General features: G+C 43.1%; 2 protein-coding genes across 2 annotated transcripts in view; one reads left to right on the top strand and one right to left on the bottom strand.

The window, feature by feature from the left end:
* LOC134754621 (DNA-directed RNA polymerase I subunit RPA2) overlaps positions 1 to 20,504 on the top strand; it is a 28,811-nt gene that overhangs the window by 1,272 nt on the left and 7,035 nt on the right. Inside the window, exons 3-16 of the mRNA XM_063690952.1 lie at positions 848 to 940; positions 1,447 to 1,593; positions 1,928 to 2,100; positions 11,107 to 11,356; positions 12,202 to 12,357; positions 13,922 to 14,088; positions 15,303 to 15,450; positions 15,832 to 15,892; positions 16,155 to 16,354; positions 16,848 to 17,001; positions 17,269 to 17,359; positions 17,959 to 18,154; positions 18,671 to 18,885; positions 20,265 to 20,403. Coding sequence (XP_063547022.1) covers positions 848 to 940; positions 1,447 to 1,593; positions 1,928 to 2,100; positions 11,107 to 11,356; positions 12,202 to 12,357; positions 13,922 to 14,088; positions 15,303 to 15,450; positions 15,832 to 15,892; positions 16,155 to 16,354; positions 16,848 to 17,001; positions 17,269 to 17,359; positions 17,959 to 18,154; positions 18,671 to 18,885; positions 20,265 to 20,403 — 2,190 coding nt within the window. The remainder of the gene's footprint in view (positions 1 to 847; positions 941 to 1,446; positions 1,594 to 1,927; positions 2,101 to 11,106; positions 11,357 to 12,201; positions 12,358 to 13,921; positions 14,089 to 15,302; positions 15,451 to 15,831; positions 15,893 to 16,154; positions 16,355 to 16,847; positions 17,002 to 17,268; positions 17,360 to 17,958; positions 18,155 to 18,670; positions 18,886 to 20,264; positions 20,404 to 20,504) is intronic.
* LOC134755001 (uncharacterized) lies at positions 3,067 to 7,355 on the bottom strand. Its single transcript, XM_063691481.1, has 3 exons — positions 7,317 to 7,355; positions 3,587 to 7,239; positions 3,067 to 3,493 (listed from the first exon to the last, which is right to left on the bottom strand). The coding sequence occupies exons 1-3, from the start codon at positions 7,317 to 7,319 to the stop codon at positions 3,067 to 3,069; spliced, it is 4,083 nt and encodes a 1,360-aa protein (XP_063547551.1). The 5' UTR covers positions 7,320 to 7,355.

Genomic DNA, 20,504 nt, shown 5'->3' with positions numbered 1-20,504 from the left:
TTTGCACTAAGTAACAATAAAAAGATGTTTATTTTTAACTAGTTTTAACTCTGAAACTAGAAGACGTCCAAAAAAGTTTATAGGACCTTTTAGTCTTTAAATATGATCATTTAACTTACTCTGTTATTATTTTTTTGAGATTTACCAAGCAACAATGTACTGCAAACATTGTTATATAAGCGTTGACAGTTACTTTAAAAAGCTCATATCCCGTAAGTCGTAACTTGTGTTGTATTACATTGCGGGCATTTCTTTTTTATGGATAAAATTTTCATTGTATTTCTAAGGAAGATCTATCTATAGAGATAGACCACCATTTAAATATTCGCCCGTATTGAATTTACACACTGTATATGTGTAAAGGACCGAGGGCCTAATCGAAAATTGTTATCTGCATCTCTATCGCTTGAATGTCAGATAGTCAGATAATGATTGTTGATTTTTTTATGTTGGCAGTAGGCCCGTCTGATACTAACAATTTTTTTAGTTTTAACTAATCAGTATAAATGTGTGAATTATATGTATACTTGCTTACTATAACTTTATGTGACAACAGTCAACATAATAATATTAATAATTCCATCTGGCCCTCGCCTCTGTGCTTGCTCTGTCCTTGACTGGCCAGCCAGAGTGGAGTCGTAAGAGTGGGACCTATGCTCCAGGTTGGAAGTGTAAAATGTCAGAACACTGGCCAGGAGTGCCTGGCGCCCATCATTTTGCCTATACTTTGCTTTGGCGATTGTTTCTAGCATTTTCTGCTGTGCATAGTTGTCTTATGATAAAAACAAAACATAAAAATAAATTCAAATGATAGGAAATATATGTGATTTGTGTCTCATTGTTTTAGTCCAAAATGTGTCATCTGGCTGACATGTCGCCTGAAGAGTTGGTAGCACATAATGAACATGCAGATGAATGGGGTGGCTACTTTATAATTAAGGTAATGTCATTTATATTGTAACACAAGTCTTATGTGTATCAACATTTTTATGTCGGATTTAATAACGAAATGTACAAAAAATAATGATGATATTGTATCAACTATTGTAATGAAACTTCAAGACAGAGTGAGGAATGTCGAGATCTGACGCCGCACCAAGGTGCGAGATGTGGGTGATGTCATTACCAAGCTTAAATGGAGTTGGGTGGGACGTGTTGCCAGGCAGAGTGATGGCAGGTGAACCGAAATGTTGACGGACGGATTTCGGATGAAAGAAGCGCCTGGCGTCCGTTGGCTCGTTGGGTGGATGGCGTTCGAATAATCGTGGGGTACTTTTGGATGAGACTAGCCCAGAACCGGGATAAGTGGCGTACACGAAGAGAGGCCTATGCTCAGCAGTGGGCGACTGTAATTATGTTTACCTAGAGGTATTTCCAGCATTAAGAGTTGAGAGTGTTTTAAGTAGTGTTAGAACATATTGTTTTATCTTTTTATCTATGATGTAGGGCCACGAGCGGCTCGCTCGCATGCTCCTTGTGACGAGACGCAACTTTCCCGTCGCAATAAAGCGTCCTGGCTGGAAGACAAGAGGAAACCTTTTCTCAGATTATGGTATATTGGTGCGGTGTGTTACTTCTGACCAGACTGCTACAGTAAGTAAAATGTGTCTATTCTAAATTTAAAACGTCAAAATTGTTTGTTTGGGTGGCAAATTTAGACTCCGGGGAGTGAAGGGGTTAATTAAAAATAGACTTTTTGGCTAGTCAAATATCCCCACAGCAATATATTAAAAACAATGTTATAGGAAATCTTTAACTGTTTTAATTGTGAATTTATTATGGTTATAGTGGGTTCCTGTTTGGCTAAGCGCATAAATTGTTTTAGAATAACATTCCTTGACACACCTATGTCAACAATAAACAATCATTTGTAGTCATAAGGTTCGGTTCATATTTATGGTTTACAGAAAATATGTTTTGGTTTCAGAACAACACCTTACACTTTCTTCAAAATGGAACTTGCAAGCTTATGTTCTCTTACCTGAAGACTATGTATTACACGCCATTACTGCTCATCATGAAGTGTTTGGTGGACTGGCAGGACCATGCCATATACAGGGTGTTACTCAGTGGCAAGAAAAATGATTTGTACTACGTGAGGTGAGTTGTTGACCTTATCAACATTGAACATAGGTTGAATCAAGGGTCAGATGCAGAAGCCGGCGATCTTGGACACGGCGCGGATAGTCCGCCGGTTCCTCTCTCTGCTGCCCTGACCACCGGCAGCTTGGGCCCTTGTCGCGCCTTCTATACCCAGCTATGCATAATACAAGTGCCTGAATCCAATTGGGTATAGATTGCTCTGGGCAACAAAACATATCATCATGAATACACATAACACCATGCTACATGAGAGTAGGAGAAGGGGTCGACCTACGACCACACTGTTACATGTACAAGTAAATTTACTTCCGAGTTGGCATCGCACATCTATATCAATATGAGAGTGCAGTCTACTGGCCTATCCAGAGTGACTCTCCCGTACGATTCGGTTCGCCTCCAGACTAGGTACTACCGTCTAGTACCCTGGTGTCCTGCACACCACCTGGACGTGGGGGCGGTGCCCCCACGGGATCCTCCATATGCCTGCCCCCTAGATCCGGCCCTTATACTCCAACTCATAACCGACCGTACTACATGCCTGCCTGTGTGCTTCCGATACACACTCAGGGAAGCCCCGGGCTTCCCAGTCCAATGTCGAGATTGGACTGCACCTTAGTGAAACTACGTTAACCAAGGACCGTTGGTTAACCCCTTGTTCCACTCCCATGTAGCTAGGATGTCGATTATATACGCATAAATAAGTGTATAAACACTCACCTGGGCAGGCTCTCGTTAGAGCGTGAAGGCGCACCGTGTACCGACTCAGTACACCCAGCGCCGTCCAACACCTCATGCACGTACCTCCATCTTTTCTCTAATGGCGCCATCGTGCTTTTCCCCGCCATGAGAACTGTCATTCTATCTGCCAGTGTTGCCACATGACAAAGTAGAACCTGGTTGATACCACTTACCAACTTACATCGCGCTTGGCGCTTGGCGCGACACTCCCGACAACAATGAAGGTTACTGCAGCAAGGCGAGCAGGTGTCGCGTCCACTCCAGGATTTTATCCCTGGCACGAATGGCTGCGATCCGCTTGCTTCTCCCATTGCCTCTTTCCTCTGGCTGCTCCTCTGGTGGTGGGACTTCATTGTGACTGGTCATATCACATCCAGCCAGATGATCCGCGTCGATCTCCGGTTGTTCATCGAGCACAGGTACGTGAGCATCCACGCTGGTTGGAACTTCCAACTCCCCGCTGTCCTCTTCAATCTCAGGCAAGCCTCCCTCTACAGGTTCTACCTCAGGCGTCTCGTCATCTACCTCCAGCGGGTTGAGATGGCCAATGGAACGCGTTAAAGTAGAATCGTCAACCTTGACCCTCGCTACTCTACATTCACCATCACTTCCTCTGATCAGCTCGTGGATCTTCCCCACTTTCCAGAGGTTTCTGTTCTTGAGATCCTATTTAACCTGTACAAGGTCGCCTACTTGTGGTGATCGATGAGATTTAACTCTAGGTTGCTTGGGCGAGTTGTTGTACCTCTCTCTCAGACTAGCAAGGTACTGCTTGACGAACATTCTCTTAAATTCCTCTAGGATATTGCATCCTCTCTTCCAGCTCTCAAACAGGTCGCTCTTTGTAGCAGTGTTACAAGTAGGAATATCTGCGGCAGATGGTCTCATAGTCAAACATTGTCCTAGGCTTAAGAAATCAGCCGGGCAGAGAACATGTTCCACTTCTGTTCCGACTCGTGTCAGCGGTCTTGAATTCAGTACCGTTTCCACTTCCTTCATCACCGTCAGTAACCTGGTATCATTGAGAAGGTGTTTTTCTAGAGTTCTTTTAAGGCAATGCTTCACCAAGGCCACAAGCCGCTCGTAAAACCCTCCATGCCACGGTGCTAGTTGACAAATAAATTTCCACTGGATGTCATTCTTAACGCAGTATGGCTGTTGTACCATTTCAGCGACTAACTTAAAACAAGTCGCATTATCTGAATACATCCGTTGTGGCTTGTTTCTAGCAGCTATAAATCGTCGCAAGGCCAGGAGACATTCTTCAGCCGAAAGGTCCTTCACGATCTCAAGGTGTATCGCTCTTACTGTCAAACACGTGAATAAGGCTACCCATCGCTTCTCTTTGCCAGTCTGGGTACTCACAAATAGTGGTCCTAGATAGTCAATACCAGTGTAAGTGAAGGGTCTGTTGTAATTTACTCGTTCTGGAGGCAGCGCCGGTGTGCCTGGTAAACGATACGGACCGCCGCCGTGTTTGACACACTGGGTACATCGCTTTAACACCTTCATCACCTGGGCTTTCCCTTGGGGTATCCAATACCGTTCCCTGATGATACTCAATGTATGTGGAGCACCGACGTGGTAGTTACTCTCATGCGTCTCCTTTATGATTCTGTCAGTGAACTCAGAATTTTTTGGCAGTAGTATCGGATACTTCATGTCGTAGCTCCAGGTGGTGTTCGCCATACGCCCACGGCACCTAAGAAGGCCGTCCACATCGACAAAGAGATCTAGATTTCGTGCTAAATGTGTTCTTTTACCATCTAGTTCTTCTTGGAAGTGCTTTCTTTGCAGATCCCTTATCTCGGACACTATTTTGGAAACAATCGTCTGCTGCTGGATGTCACCTTTTTTGTGATAGTCAGGATTGTCAAGTTCCATGCTTCCATCAGTAGGATATTCACCACTCTCTGTAGGTATACTCAAATCCTGGGTTTCCATTGGTTCAACGGGATCACTGGGACTTCCTTGCTCCAGGGCCTCACTCTGGTCAGCGTCATCACCAATGGATACTTCCAGTGTCGGCTCACCTGGGTCGTCACCCAGGACCTCCCCAACAGAAAGAAGGTTCTGATGTGCCTCATAGAGTCTATTTTGGGGCCAGCATGATTCTTCCTTGGCAAGAAACTCCGGTCCGTTAAACCAAAGTTGCCTTTTCTCTTCAAACAGTTCTGGCTGTGTGGCAACATCAGCAGGATTTGCCTTTGTGTGGACATAGAACATCTCTGTGTTGGGATGGTCACGCTTGATTTCGTTTACCCTGTTGGCAACAAAGGGTGGGAGCAGTTTGTTTGACCTCATCCAACTAAGCACAACCAAACTATCTGACCACAAATATTCTTTCTCGATGTCAAGATCAAGATGGTTCCTTACGTATTTCAGGAGTCTGCTTCCAATCAGAAATCCTAGAAGTTCTAATTTAGGAATTTTCAATTCATCCTTGTCTTTGGTCTGTGACACGTGTGATTTTGCCATCAAAAGGGAGACTGATTTTCCTTGTCCATCTTCAATCACTTTAAGGTAGACAATGGCAGCATATGCGTCTTTGGAGGCATCTGTGAAGCAGTGCAAGTGGTACTTAAGCTCACTCATTGAGACATCTGTTCCGATGTACCTCGGCAACTCTGTGTTCACTATGGATTTCAGACTTTCCATGACATTCTTCACAGACTGTGTCATCTCCGTAGGTAGTTCTGTATCCCATTTGCATTTCTTTTCACAGATATTCTGGAAGATCAGCTTCATTGACAACATGAGTGGGCATACAAAACCACATGGGTCATACACACGTGCTAGAGCCCGAAGAACTTTCCTCTTTGTGTCTATCGGAGGATCTGTACTGAAGTGGTCCTCAGTCAAATTCAGTTTCAGCGTATCTTCTTCGATATTCCACATAAGTCCGAGCACTTTGACCTGTCCATGTTTGACTGACCTATGATGTTCTGGTATCTTGTCCATAAGGCTCTGGTTGTTTGAGATCCAGTCTCTCATATTCATAGACAGCTGTTCAAACACTGTTCTGGTTTGCTCATAGATCTGTTTAGCCTCCTGCTGGCTATCAGCTCCAGTCACTAAGTTATCCACATAGCATTTGTCAGCGACTTGTTTCAGCAAGGCCTTGTTTGACTGGCTTATGTAGTGTCGGATTGTTGCTGTCAGTAAGAATGGACTCGCGACAACTCCAAAAGGTACCCTGCAGAACCTCAGATACAGTAAGTTATCCTCCGTTGCTTCCTTGGTTGTGTCCTTTAACCAGAGGAACCTTGTGACATCGCGATCATCCTCTTGAAGTGCTACTTGTAGAAACGCCTTTTCTACATCACCCAGTATGCCATACCTCTTAGTTCGGAACTTCAAAAGTAACGCCGTTAGGTCTTCTAACATAGAAGGTCCGCTGTAAAGGCACTCATTGAGGCTTTTCTGTCCAGTAGTTTTGGCACTAGCATCGTATACTATCCTCCCCTTGCCGCCGCCATCTTGTTTCACCATATGGTGGGCGAGGTAGTGAATTGGGTGGTCTGCGTTCAAGTCTGACCCTCTAGTAACGACTTCTATAATTCCTAGGTCCAGCTGTTCCTTCAGGATCACGTCATACTCCTTGATTAAATGCAGGTCCAGTCTTTTCAGGTTACTCTTCAATCGACCTAAGGCCAATCCAAAATTTGATGGCAAATCTGGTGGGTACTCAATCCAGGGCCATTTGACTAAGTACCGGCCTTCCTCATATTGCACGGTCTCATTGAAGTGACGAACTGCTTCTTCCTGTCTTGTAGCTTTTGGAGAGTCCGTAATCCCTAGGTTCTCTAATGACCAGAAGAACCTTACGTCTATGTTTCTTAAAGGCAGATCTGGCTCACTGAAATATGGGCAGTTAGGAGTGTGACATTGACAGTATGTGACCACTGAGAGGACTTCGCTTCTTTCTCCAGTAGTAAGCTTTCCTGAGGGCACCCATCCAAAGTCCGTATCCAATAAACAAAAGTCTTCTGACACCTGGATCTTTCTTCCTGTGAGGATAGAGCCAAAGTAGTCATTCCCGATGAGTACATCAACAACCTCTCCAACTGTATCATCATCAGCAACAATGTCGACTCCGGGATGCTTGAAGGACGTCACCGGAACACTGTCTGTAATTCTTGGTACGACGTTTACAGTAAACTGCTTAGTGACATCACGTTTCGTCTGGATGTTGACTGTTGTTCCGGGGGTTAACGTCTGCAGAGGTTCAGAAGCTCCAAAAGTGAAAATGAGTAGAAGGTCTTCCTGGAGGGTAGGCAGGCCTAACCTTTTTGCAGCTGCCAGAGTAATGTAACTCCGCTGACTACCGCAGTCTATGAAGACTCTGCCTTTGATACTTTTCTTAGTTAGAGGGTTTTGAAGAGTTGCCACTGCGGTCTGCAAAAAGGTATGTTTGTTAGAGGTAGCACACAAGGATTTTAAAGAGAGTTTCTTCATTATGTCATGTTCCTCACCATCTGAGGCCGGATTGGGACAGAATATAAGCAGGTGGTCTCCTTTTCAGCGGAAGCAAGCAATCTTGCGCTTGCAGGATGATGCCTTATGGTTGCGTCGTAGGCAGTGTAGACACCTTCCCGTTACTTGCTTCTGCCGAGCTTCGACTGTATTGTATTTGCGACAGTCCCTGCTAGCATGTCCTTTCAGGTTGCAGAACAAGCATGCTCTCTTTGTTTGCTTTGATGGTGGTGCTCCAGCATTTCCCGCGTGTTTCCGCTTCCGGCTACTCTGAGAACTTACTTCTGTACGTACTTGCAACGCCTCAGTTGTGCTACAGCCAGGCACGGCAGTGTACTTTGGACTCGGTACAACTGTATCCGCTGACTTTTCCATTGCTGTGATAATTTTATCTAAATTATTTCTAATGGCCATCAAGTCAGTAGCTTCACCTATGAGGTGGTGCTCATGGATCACCTTTTCTGGGAATTTTGACAAGACTAATGCTCTCAAATGATTGCCTCCAACCGGTTCCCCGAGCTTCTCCAACACCCTGATATTCCGTTCAACACTGTCCAGGACACTACGGCAGCTGGCACTAGTATAGTCTGCCTTTTGGAGGTTGTTGAGGGCGGTATAATGTGCGTCAATCAGAGTGTCAGTTGACCCGTAACGCCGCTTCAAAGTTTCCACTGCAATGGAGTAGTTTGCATTGGTAGCCGCTATTCCTGAAACTGTTTCAAGCGCTGCGCCCTTCAGGCAGCTCAGGAGGTACATTAGTTTCTCAGACTCCTGTAACTGTCTATGGTCTACATTAGCAGCAAACCGGTCCCAAAACTCGCACCACTTCAACTTGTCCCCCGAAAAGGATGGAAGACTTAATTCAGGTAGTTTGGATTTTTTAACAGTTTCACTCCGCCTTTTGCCAATCTGTAATGCAATTTCCAATTCTGTCAATAGATCTTCAGCCTTAAGTTGATCTTGGGTCATCTCAACCACATCTGCCTCCGGTTCGACACTTAAATATTGAAATAACTCCTTTTCAAAAGTCCCCAAGCATTGCTTCAATTTTAAGTGGATTGCTGTGAATTCCTCTTCACTGACAGCTCCCTCCGCTTGCAACTGCTCCCAGAGGGCTTGAGAGTCCGCAGTCACCTTTTGTAATTTTTCATGGCGCAGCTTAACCCGACTGTACAAGCTTGCCATGGTGACGGCTGAAAATAATTAACACAGTTAGCCTTCACTACATTTTAAGGTATAAACAACCATCATGATTACATCCATGACTAGTCAACGTTATATTTTTATAAAATAACTAATTCAAAAATGTAGGTAGTATTCTTCTCGGCGGAGGCACTAGCGTGCACCCATTTACTTTCTTCAGCGTAATGTTGTTAATATGGTGATTTCATGTCGAATGTTCCCAACAAAATACATAAATCATTACGTATCCATTACTTCTTGTTTAAACTCACCCTGGAAACCGTCCTGCCGTACAAGTTTTCTTTTCTTTTTTCGGTCCGGGCGGTGGAATTAATACGCGCATACGTATCACAAAACTAGTCTCGAACTGGCCAGGTATATTCCCTACTTCTTTGTGCAGCTGTAATGTACACAGAATACCACAATTACCACCTTTTACATAAGAATATTAACATATTTGCTGATAATTCGAAGATAAAGTTAGTCGCCGGGAAGCCGACAACGTCATGGCGGCTCAACCCAGTACATTACAACTTGTTCGTACCTGCAATTCTGCTGCAACTCGCTTTGGAAATGATTTCCTTTACCAGAACTGAGATCGCACTTCTCACAACACTGATTTATCCACGAAGTACGAACACTTACAACCATGAACTTAAACAAGAAACCTCAGGACGCCACTCGCTCAAGTAACTTTGAATACCGCGAAACTTATGTTTTTTCCTCGTTGATTTTTTTCTTGACTTGTTGGGTCTTGCCAGAGTTGCCAGCGCACAGTGGTGCGTTCCAATTCTCATTCACGTCCGAAACATTTTTTGGCTTATCGGTAAATTTACCAAATAGTAAATCTATTTAAACGCGAATAAGAAATACAAATTATCATGAGTAATCGAATTCATAAAAGTAATTATTAAATGCCCTTCATCTGACATTCTTTACCACGCTCTTTCATTTATCACTGAAAATAAAATGATGAAATGAAATCCGAACGTACCCTTACGGGCATAGATAAGAAAAAGAGGAACAACCATTCTTTTACAATCATATAAAAGGTATGATGGCCAACATAACATAAAAAATACCTTATGGCTAAATTCTTAAAACAAATTATTACACAAGAACAAATGTATAATTATAACAATTACGCAACATTTCACAACACTTAATCTAGCCTAGCCCTTTTACCTCTAAAGTCAAACAAAGGTTAAATTAGTACTATGGAATTAAAACAACATTCATTTTATATTTCTTTATTAGACTTCGTTGCATGCTGTGAAAGAAATAATAATTAATTACGTATTTTCAAAACAAAATACGCCGAACAGGTACCTTGAGCTCAAACAATTCAAAACTTAATTTGACAATCTCAGCTACAAGGCCCTTCAAAAGGGATCTTCAGATGGAATAGCCAAACCTAATCTGGCTTCCCATCATCAGAAATCTCAGATCATCTCCACCATTTTTGTCGCGCCTTCTATACCCAGCTATGCATAATACAAGTGCCTGAATCCAATTGGGTATAGATTGCTCTGGGCAACAAAACATATCATCATGAATACACATAACACCATGCTACATGAGAGTAGGAGAAGGGGTCGACCTACGACCACACTGTTACATGTACAAGTAAATTTACTTCCGAGTTGGCATCGCACATCTATATCAATATGAGAGTGCAGTCTACTGGCCTATCCAGAGTGACTCTCCCGTACGATTCGGTTCGCCTCCAGACTAGGTACTACCGTCTAGTACCCTGGTGTCCTGCACACCACCTGGACGTGGGGGCGGTGCCCCCACGGGATCCTCCATATGCCTGCCCCCTAGATCCGGCCCTTATACTCCAACTCATAACCGACCGTACTACATGCCTGCCTGTGTGCTTCCGATACACACTCAGGGAAGCCCCGGGCTTCCCAGTCCAATGTCGAGATTGGACTGCACCTTAGTGAAACTACGTTAACCAAGGACCGTTGGTTAACCCCTTGTTCCACTCCCATGTAGCTAGGATGTCGATTATATACGCATAAATAAGTGTATAAACACTCACCTGGGCAGGCTCTCGTTAGAGCGTGAAGGCGCACCGTGTACCGACTCAGTACACCCAGCGCCGTCCAACACCTCATGCACGTACCTCCATCTTTTCTCTAATGGCGCCATCGTGCTTTTCCCCGCCATGAGAACTGTCATTCTATCTGCCAGTGTTGCCACATGACAAAGTAGAACCTGGTTGATACCACTTACCAACTTACATCGCGCTTGGCGCTTGGCGCGACAGCCCTGCCCCGCTGCTGGCGGCATACTAGGTTAGGTTTTTTATAATATATATGTTTATAAGTATTTTGTATTGTTTTTGTATGTGTTTTTGTATTTTACTTTTATATTCATATTATATCATATTATAAAAACCTAGCCTAAGATCAAAGATATAGAAAGGAAACAATAATATAATATAATGATGGACGCTACGCGAACTCTTGTTTCATTCTTTTATTTTCAAAGTGATGAGTAATATTTGGTAGTTTTCAAGCTTAATTACCTGAGCAGGCCACATCGGTCTAAAAGAACAACTTTGTGTTATTTTTCAAAGTAACCCGTATTAATTTATAGTTGCATTCAAAACATGCTGCGTGAGTTGCACGAAGAGGGTCTGCACACGGGCGCCGAGTGCCGCGCGTACCTTGGCCGCATGTTCCGGCCGCGTCTCATCGGCGTGCCGCCCTGGGCGTCCGACGACGAGGCCACCGCCTTCTTGCTGCAGCGCTGTCTCCTCATACACCTGCACGACAACAAGGACAAGTTCAATGCCCTCGTCTACATGACACACAAGCTCTATGATGTCGTGCAGAACAATTGCAAGGTATGTCGGGGCAGCGGCAGTAGCGCCTAATGATTGGTAGACACAAATGTAACAGTACGTGGACCTCCGACGACGAGGCCGGCCACCTTCAGGCTCTATGATGTCGTGTAGAACAAATCACTACACCTTATGAAACAGTCCCCCGCCGCGTCTGGCTGTTTGTGTGTATGTACCTATATGTTCGCGATAAACTCAAAAACTATCAAACGTATTTTCATGCGGTTTTCACTTATCAATAGAGTGATTCTTAAGAAAGGTATAAATTGTTACGGTTTTGTGTAACCCGTGCGACGCCGGGGCGGGTCGCGGGTCGCGGGTGATTCTGAGGCGCCTGTATATGTTTCGTTTAATTTGGTGAAAATTAGACTAGAAATTAGAATATCCTATTAATGACAGACCTACGACCAAGATGCTACTCGGAACGAATTATACACTTCTAGGAATTGTATTAGAAGTATGATGAAAAATATGTTGCCAACCAACATGTGTAAACCAAATTTTTCAAAGATAGTATGTATTATTAAAATCTTATTGTAGTCGCATGCCTGTAATGTTGATATACTTTTGTCGACAAGTTGTTCAACATCAGCCGCCCGACCTGACCACTTAATCCATCCCCTGGTATTTCAAACCGGGAGTTGTCTGGCATAAATAAAATCAAATACTCGTAGGTAGCGATATTATGTTCTGGCAATCTGATAATCCAACTGTATTCCTATATTCATCCCCCTTTTTGCCTAATGATATAATGCCTTTTTGCATAAGAAAAGACAGTATGATTATCTCAGTGTATGCTCCAGTGGCAAGCAATGCTTGTAAACCATAGATGGTATGTTGTGTGGCAGGTGGAGGGTGCTGACGCAGTGATGTGCCAGGAGCTGCAGCTGGGCGGGCACCTGTACTTGCAGGTGCTGAAGGAGCGGCTGGAGATGATACAGATCGCCTTGCGCTCCAACATCACCAAGCGCATGCAGCCAGGGACTCCTCTAACACTCAATGCGGTATGCTCTCTATTATTTGTTATGCACACTCACACTTTCTAGCAATTACACATAATGCATGGTACGCATTAATAGGAAAAGGGACGACCGGTTCTCCATACAAACATAGTCCTCATTTTCTGCTGTGGGTATTGACATTATGGATAATAATTTTATAAAATTAGATGGTAATTAACTATAGCTATGCCCGTTCGTTTTTTTTATTGTCAACACATTCAGTGCCAGCCCGAGCTACGCGCTACGAGTGTAGCAGATAACACGGGAAAAACCGTATGTAGCGAAAAGTGCCTACGAACAGAGAACTCCCCTGACGAGTCACTGGCACTGAATGTGTTAAAAGAGTTAGCGAAAAACAAATACCATAAAAAAATTAAAAGCTTCTGACTTTTATAATAAGTAAAAAATATAAAATAAACCACTGATTTAAACTTTTACGATTACTACACATTATTAAATTGTAAAACGGGACTTAATCGCGTATTTAAGTATTAAGATTTACCTCCGACGTTTCGAGGACGGCGTTGTCGCCGTGGTCTCGGAGAAGATTTGCTAAAGTTGACATCAACATCTAGCTGCGCGAGTTTTTCGAACTACCCGCACTTGGTCTTATTTATCAGCTTGAACGTTTCGACACACAACACTAACGATATTCGATTTAGTGAGGCCGTCTATTCTATTCGGCCAGCAACCCTTTACTTCACGGCCTCAAATATCAAATATTTTTATTTTGTATAAAATATGGTACAAAAGATGGACTTAGCAACTAAGAAGCACAGACATGTATACTTCACCAGCAACTGGCATGCAAAAACACAAACACGAGCTATGCTACATCTAATTAATAATGCTAATAAATCTTTTTTTATACTACGTCTGTGGCAAACACGCATACGGCCCGCCTGATGTTATGCAGTTTCCGTAGCCTATATACGCCTGCAACTCCAGAGGATTATATATGTGTACTGTGTGTGATTAATTATACTTATGTATGTGTGTGTGTGTGGTGTGTGTGTGTATGTGTGTGTGTCTGAAGTAATGTTCTATTATTGCCAAACAAGCCCAGTGAGAGTGGCCAGCATACCCATGCCACGCGGAGCCACGCCGTTTTGTTGCCTAAATAGTTTTAAGTTTATAAAATTAATATATAGCTATATATATATATATATATATATATATATTATGTTAGTCTGTAAGGTATAAGGGATTAAGGGCCTTGTTGCCTGATTTAAATTTTATATAAAAATAAATATACAACTACAAAATGCAATTTTTAGGGTTCCGTACTAGGCACCCTTATAGTTTCGTCATGTCCATCTGTCGTCTGCCTATCTGTTTATCCGAGGGTTTGCTCCGTGATCATTAGTGCTAGAAAGCTGCAAGTTGGCATGGATTTAATTGAATTCAATTTATCCGACAATGTGATAAAATAAAATCTAAACAAATTCCGGTCCTTCCCCTACACGCATAAGTAAATATTTCGCTCCGGAAGAGAAAATAAAGTGACTATGTAATATGTTGGTGAACAGTAAGTGAAGAGTAATTGAGTGTTGTTGTTTACAAACAGAAAGAGTTGAACATGATAATGCGGTCGGTGGGTACCCTCGAGCAGCGCATGGAGGCATTCCTGGCGACCGGCAACGCGCCCTCCAACCATGTGTCGCTGCCTCAGTACAAGGGGCTCACCATCGTGGCCGAGAACATCAATCGCATGAGATACATGTCGCACTTCAAGTCAGTACCTTACCTACCTGAGGCTTTCACAACACCTTGTACTCGTATGCATGCAAATGATACGCCATCGGTTTTGTTACCAGATTCTGTCTTGTCATTTGGATAAGCCTGAAGTTCTTATGCTACACACATTTTACTCAGTGCTTATGCTACACACATTTTACTGCGTATTAACTAAAACATTTTACAAAGTATATTTAACTAATATTTTTTACGCGTAACGGCCACTTCTTACATATTAATTTATTTAAATTATATAAACATATTCTAGTTATTAATTCCTATAAGCCTGTAATGTAAGGCCTGTCCCGTTAAGTCTTTTTACAAGGACTGATGCTGACTTTGGTAGGTATTTCTGGTTTATTTACTTTCGTATTTTAAAATATCATATCGTACACTCTTAAGACTTTATTTACAACATTTATCAATTATTTTATTTTGTAATGTGAGCAGGAGCGATATTTTTCCTTTAATTTTGCGAGCAATCGGATATATTTGCACCTGTCGCCAATATTTTTATTTGACTAGTTAAGTGTTCTGTAAATTCAAGAATATTACATACTAAATTCCGCTTTTAATAATGCTAAACACAAACCCCTTTGTAAAAGCTTGGCAGAATTAAATGGGTTTGAATACTTTTACATATAACATGCTTCGACTTTGTATAAAAACATATCTGTCGACAATTTTAGGTCTTAGCAATGATTTGACCTTCTTCTTTGGAACCTTGGAGCTTGTTATGACTTTGTGATATATCTTTACTAATTATCCTGCAAATACAAAATAAGTGGCAAATCGATCGAAAGTTTCGCAAAAAAACATTTTCTTCATCTTTGCATTAGGGTGCGTATGTGTAATATGTATGCATTAAAATGGTTTTTTTTTTATATGACTAGTCAAGGGCTATATAAATAATATAGTTAGGTACAGATAAAATAAGCTCATCTGAAAGTTTTGTATTGTTCATGTAAAAAAACTTTACGGGACAGGCCTTATACCTTTAAGTGATAAAAACAAAACAAGTTAATTCGTTCACTCGCTCAAGACTAAACTAGTATTAATTTCATACAAATGGCTTATCATTAACAGTACCCTGCCCCGAATGGAATTAACTCAACCCACTCAGAGTTATTACACCTTTTCCTTGGTCCGCTGCAACTGCAATATAATTCCATATTCCTTAAGGTTTACTATGTACCTATTTGGCGTGGCAGGGCCATCCACCGTGGCTCATTCTTCATGGAGATGCGCACGACAGAGGCGCGGCAGCTGCTGCCGGACGCGTGGGGCTTCGTGTGCCCCGTGCACACGCCTGACGGCGCGCCCTGCGGCCTGCTCAACCATCTCACCATGTCTGCGCAGGTAACCTTATACTGAATACTAAACTTTGATCAACATACCAGGCGGGGTGTCAAACTCGTTGAGCCTTGAGGGAAATAAACTATGGAGTGAAATAAGAGTTCTATAGAAGCCTCGTCACTGCAATATACCTGAGTTCTGATTTATTTTGAAACCATTTAATTCGTATAATATTACTACCTATTCTTTTCAATTTACAGAATGAGATCTCCACGTATGAACAATGAACACTGTTGGTTCAAGTACGAATCGTATTTACGGACAGTGATTGCTTTCGTGTAGTTGTTACTGAAACGCAAAGCCGCGATAGGCGTTAAGCATTATCTAACTTACTTTCTTCCTTTGTGATTACGAATAGTATAAACATTTTTTTTTATATTATAGGTGACACAAAATCCAGATCCCAAGAAAGTCGAACAACTTCCTTCTGTCTTAGAGAGATGTGGTAAGTTCAAATCCTGATCTGTTAAAAACTAATTTGATATGCATAGTCACAGTTAGGCCTCGGTCTCCGGTTAGATACGAATCAGCATCCACCGTCTACCTTACGCTAGCGTGAACGTCTGTATACTTGTACTAACTCGAATAGTCGTCGAACTCACTAGTATTGGTAAGGAAATATTTAAAAATTAGTGTCGTTTCGGCATTAAAATTTTAACTGACTTATAGTTTTCACTATTAAGTTCTTAACGCGGGTGTATGTACAGGAATGGAGCCAATCAGCACCATATCTCACACGCCTCTTTCCACGGACGAGTTCAAGTACCCAGTGTTCGTGGACGGCCGGCTGGTGGGCTACTTCGCCGAGGACACGGTGCACAAGTCCACTACCTACTTGCGCACGCTCAAGATCAAGGGCGACGAGGTGCCCATTAGCACTGAGATCGTCCTCATACCAAAGAAGCAGGTGACTGTAGTACTAGTTGTTCTACTATAGGTCGTCTGAAAATTTACTTCTGTGTGTTTCTCTTATTTCTATTTTAGTACTGAAAGTTTGATTTGCAATAGGTGGAAGAGTAGTTGTACTGTATTGTATACAGATTGTATGTCCATAAACCTTATTATATTTCGTTCTATCATCCACAAACAAGTCATCCAGAAAATCTAAATTTATGAACAAAAGAAACTTAGAGCTCTTTGAAGGAGTTTCCTTATTACTACAGAGTATGTTTTTACACTGACCGGGCTGCAGAAGTTGTGCCAATAGACACTGTTCTCCTATATACATTTATTACATTAGGACCATAGATAAAATATGTTACAATAAGGGTTTTTTAACAGAAAGATATTGGGGAAATTACTATGTAATTTCATAGCTTTTAACTAGTTCGTTCGTTAGTTCATGGGTATAAAATACCGCATAAATAGTAGTACTATTATTAAAACTTCATAATGTATAGAATAACGGCCAGTATCCGGGCGTATTTCTGATGACAACGGAGGCGCGCATGATGCGGCCCGTCATCAACCTGGCCACGGGGCAGCTGGAGCTCATCGGCACCATGGAGCAGCTCTACCTCGACATTGCCGTCTCGCAACACGACATCTACAGCGGTAATTGATGATGCTACCTCATGTTATGTATTCATATAAAATGTTCTTTTTATTGTTGTCTAATCCGGCAAGCATAGTTCTACTGTAACAACTTTTTTCCTAGAATTAGTCGGCATATTTCCAACAGATGTACTTTAGAGAAGTTAACCTTTTCTGAATTTAAAACGACTGAATTTAAACATATTCTAGTAATAGAACCAATACATGATCCATGACATAAATATGAAATTGAAAACAAGATCTCTTGATGTTATCCTTCATTTGTAGGTAAAACCACACACATGGAGCTCTCGAAATCGGCCTTCATGAGCAACCTGGCCCAGTTGGTGCCCATGCCCGACTGCAACCAATCGCCACGGTAAGGCTTTCTACGCATCTTTTACTTTACATTTCTAATCATGACAGACCGAACAAAAATACCTGTATAGCGCTGTACATTTGGTACATTTTGTAAAGTTTTGTATTGCAGATGCTATAATATCTTTCACAACAAAGCGCGCATACATATATTAGGTATGACAATCTATTATGACTTTGAATACTACCATGTCGAATTTTATAGCACGCTTGATAGGGGGTATAACTGCAATGTTCTGCCGCCAGAGTGCAGCACTAGCACGTATTGTAAACCGTAGATTAACTTATTAAACAATTTTTTGACAAGTTTTCACACATCACTTTCATGCATCATGGCGGCTTGTTCGCATTCGCCGCATTCGTTGTTGGCGGAGAGTCTACCGCGAAACGCGAAAATTGAAATTTGTTCCTGTCTTTCTATCGCTCGAATGTGCAAGAGTGATAGAGAGGCAGATAACGAACTTTCGATTTTAGTGTTTCGCGGTAGGCCCTCAGTTTGTGCTAGTAGCACTCTGTACACAGTTTTGCGTAATATTCCTTATTGTGCAAGATTATTAGGGCAGATGATATTGTAAAATATTGTGCTCTCCCCACCCACAGTAACATGTACCAGTGCCAGATGGGTAAACAGACGATGGGTACGCCGATTCACACGTGGATCACGAACGCGGAGACCAAGCTGTACCGGCTGCAGACACCCGCCACGCCGCTGTTCCGCCCCACGCACTACGACAACATCGGTCTCGACGACTACCCCTGCGGCACCAACGCCATTGTCGCCGTTATTTCTTACACGGTAACCTAGCTCCTCAATCCTTTGCTCGCTTTATTGTCAGTATGGTTCAGTATCACATTGGATACTAATTCAGGTCGTTCCAGGCGTAACATACAATATAGTGACATTGAATTCGAACAATTAGATATTGTTAGTGCGAAATAAATAATCACGACTATATAAGACCTACTTTTCTGATTATGAATTTGCAACATTCGTAACATCCATTTTCTATGCGTGTAAAAATCCAAACAATTTCTCATTTTTTCAAATACTTATAGGAACTACGCGGACGTAATACGTTTATTTTCCTACAAATTCGCACCTGGGTCGTCCAGTGAGTTATTCTTTAGTTTACTACTTTGAAGGTCGGGATGATCCATGCGTTTATAAAGTAACGAGTAAAATCGTACGGGATCGTTATACTGTCGGCCAACTGACAGGTTTAGGGGAGTAGCGAATATATTTGATAAGCAACAATACGAGTAGGCAAGGTACACGTAAAATATAACAAGATTGATACGAGTATTATGACAGGGCTACGACATGGAAGACGCGATGATAATCAACAAGTCGGCGTACGAGCGCGGGTTCGCGGCCGGCACGGTGTACAAGTCGGAGATGGTGGAGCTGCCCAACGGCTCCTCGTACTTCAGCCGCGACGACTCCAAGCCGGCGCTGCTCGCCCACCTCGACGCGGACGGCCTGCCGCCCGTCGGCGCGCGCATTCAGCCCGACGACCCTATTTACAGGTGAATATATGTACCTACTGAACATCTACGGTACACACACACGGACAATGGTTGTAACCTACCTAGCTTACCTTTTTTTACATGGAGTAATGCATTCAGAACTAGCCGGGGAACTAGGACGGATATGTCGGACTCGTGGCCAAGGGGCAAATACCGACTAAACCCTCCACGGTATGCCCGTCTCGCAGCAATGGTGGCGGTGACACGGACGCAGTAAGCATTCCACCGCGAACACCGCCTGGTGCCGACAGTCGAGGCTGTCCCCTCCTTGGACTCGAAGGCCCTGGAGCCGAAGCTACCCCTCTTGAAGGTAGTATGTAGGGCGACACCACACACTGGTCCCTCATGACAACTTCCACGCCGGGAGGAGATGAAAAACCCCGGGTTCCACCCCCTCAGGTTGCCTTAGCAGATTTTTATAAAGGTGGTCATTCTCGTGGCCACTACGCCGGCGCCGGCCAGCAGTGGCAACCTCCCCGGCCGTCAACATAGGCCCTTTGTCTAGACAGTTACGGGGACCTCAGTTATGTACAGGTCAGGGGCATTCCTGTGCCCTCACGCGCCCGAAGGCGCCTTTACCGAAGGCCGCAACCGCTACCGCAGCCGCCCGGCCCAAATGCCCCCCTCCAGCACGCACTCGGGTGAACTCTCCCTCAATAAGGAACCCCCCTAACCCCCCACGACAGAACATTGGCTGCACCGGTAAGCAATTACCTGGAAACCAAGAGATTACTTACCGTTGCCCCCGGGGCGCATCGTCCAAGAGCACTTCCATTTCCCCCGGATCAGCTGATCAAGAGGACTGAGAAGGAACTCGACACTCTAGAGGTTTCCTGTCCGTAGCACCCGTACCTAGCCTACCTAACCTTTAGTAACTGGAGACCTAATATTGTCCGTTTCGGAATTCTTGTGATATTTACTTTCGATGTTCGAACTAACACCGGGAAAATCCAGTCTCGTCTATTGCCACTTGCGCTCGGGACGCGAGCATGCAACTTTGTGTGACAATGACTTAATATCTTTAAGGCTAATAAATCAACAATAACGCCAATCAAATTTTCAGAAACCACTAATTTTAAACGTGTGAAATATTCGATGAACGAAACATAAACGTGACGAATGTTTCGCGATACCCACATTGCCCACATGAGCTGAATTTTATTATTAGCACGCTTACGCAGTGTGGGAAATTGTTTACAAAACAAACTGTTTAAGTTCCACAGTCCATAGCGATATTAGCGATTGTCCTTTTGTAGATTGCCATGTTTAAATAAGTAACCACTTACAACGGAATTCGACGTAGCGTATATGAAGTATCTGTCATTTATTTTGCTGCGTAAACAGTGTATGAATGTCTTAAATCTATGTTTTGTGTACAGCTACTACGACGGCGACAAGAGCCAGTACGTGGTGTCGCGGTTCCACGGCAAGGAGGAGGTGTTCGTGGACAGCGTGCGGCTGTGCGGCGAGTTCAACCCCAACGCGCCCAAGAAGGCGTGCATCATGCTCCGGATACAGGTGTGTAGACAATAACAATATGTGTGGTGTGGAAAACTGTTACAATGATAACAAGATCCAGAACCTGTTGCCCCGGTTTCACGGTAAGGAGGTGTGCAGAT

The sequence above is a fragment of the Cydia strobilella genome, chromosome Z, assembly GCF_947568885.1.
Source record: "Cydia strobilella chromosome Z, ilCydStro3.1, whole genome shotgun sequence".
NCBI lineage: Eukaryota > Metazoa > Arthropoda > Insecta > Lepidoptera > Tortricidae > Cydia > Cydia strobilella.
The sequence above is the reverse complement of the archived record's forward strand: the minus strand, read 5'-3'. Positions and strand labels throughout refer to the sequence as shown.

Coding starts and splice junctions, on each gene's coding strand:
- LOC134755001 (XM_063691481.1), bottom strand. Junction 3,494..3,586: donor CTTGCTAGTCTGAGAGAGAG/GTACAACAACTC, acceptor TCTCAAGAACAG/AAACCTCTGGAAAGTGGGGA.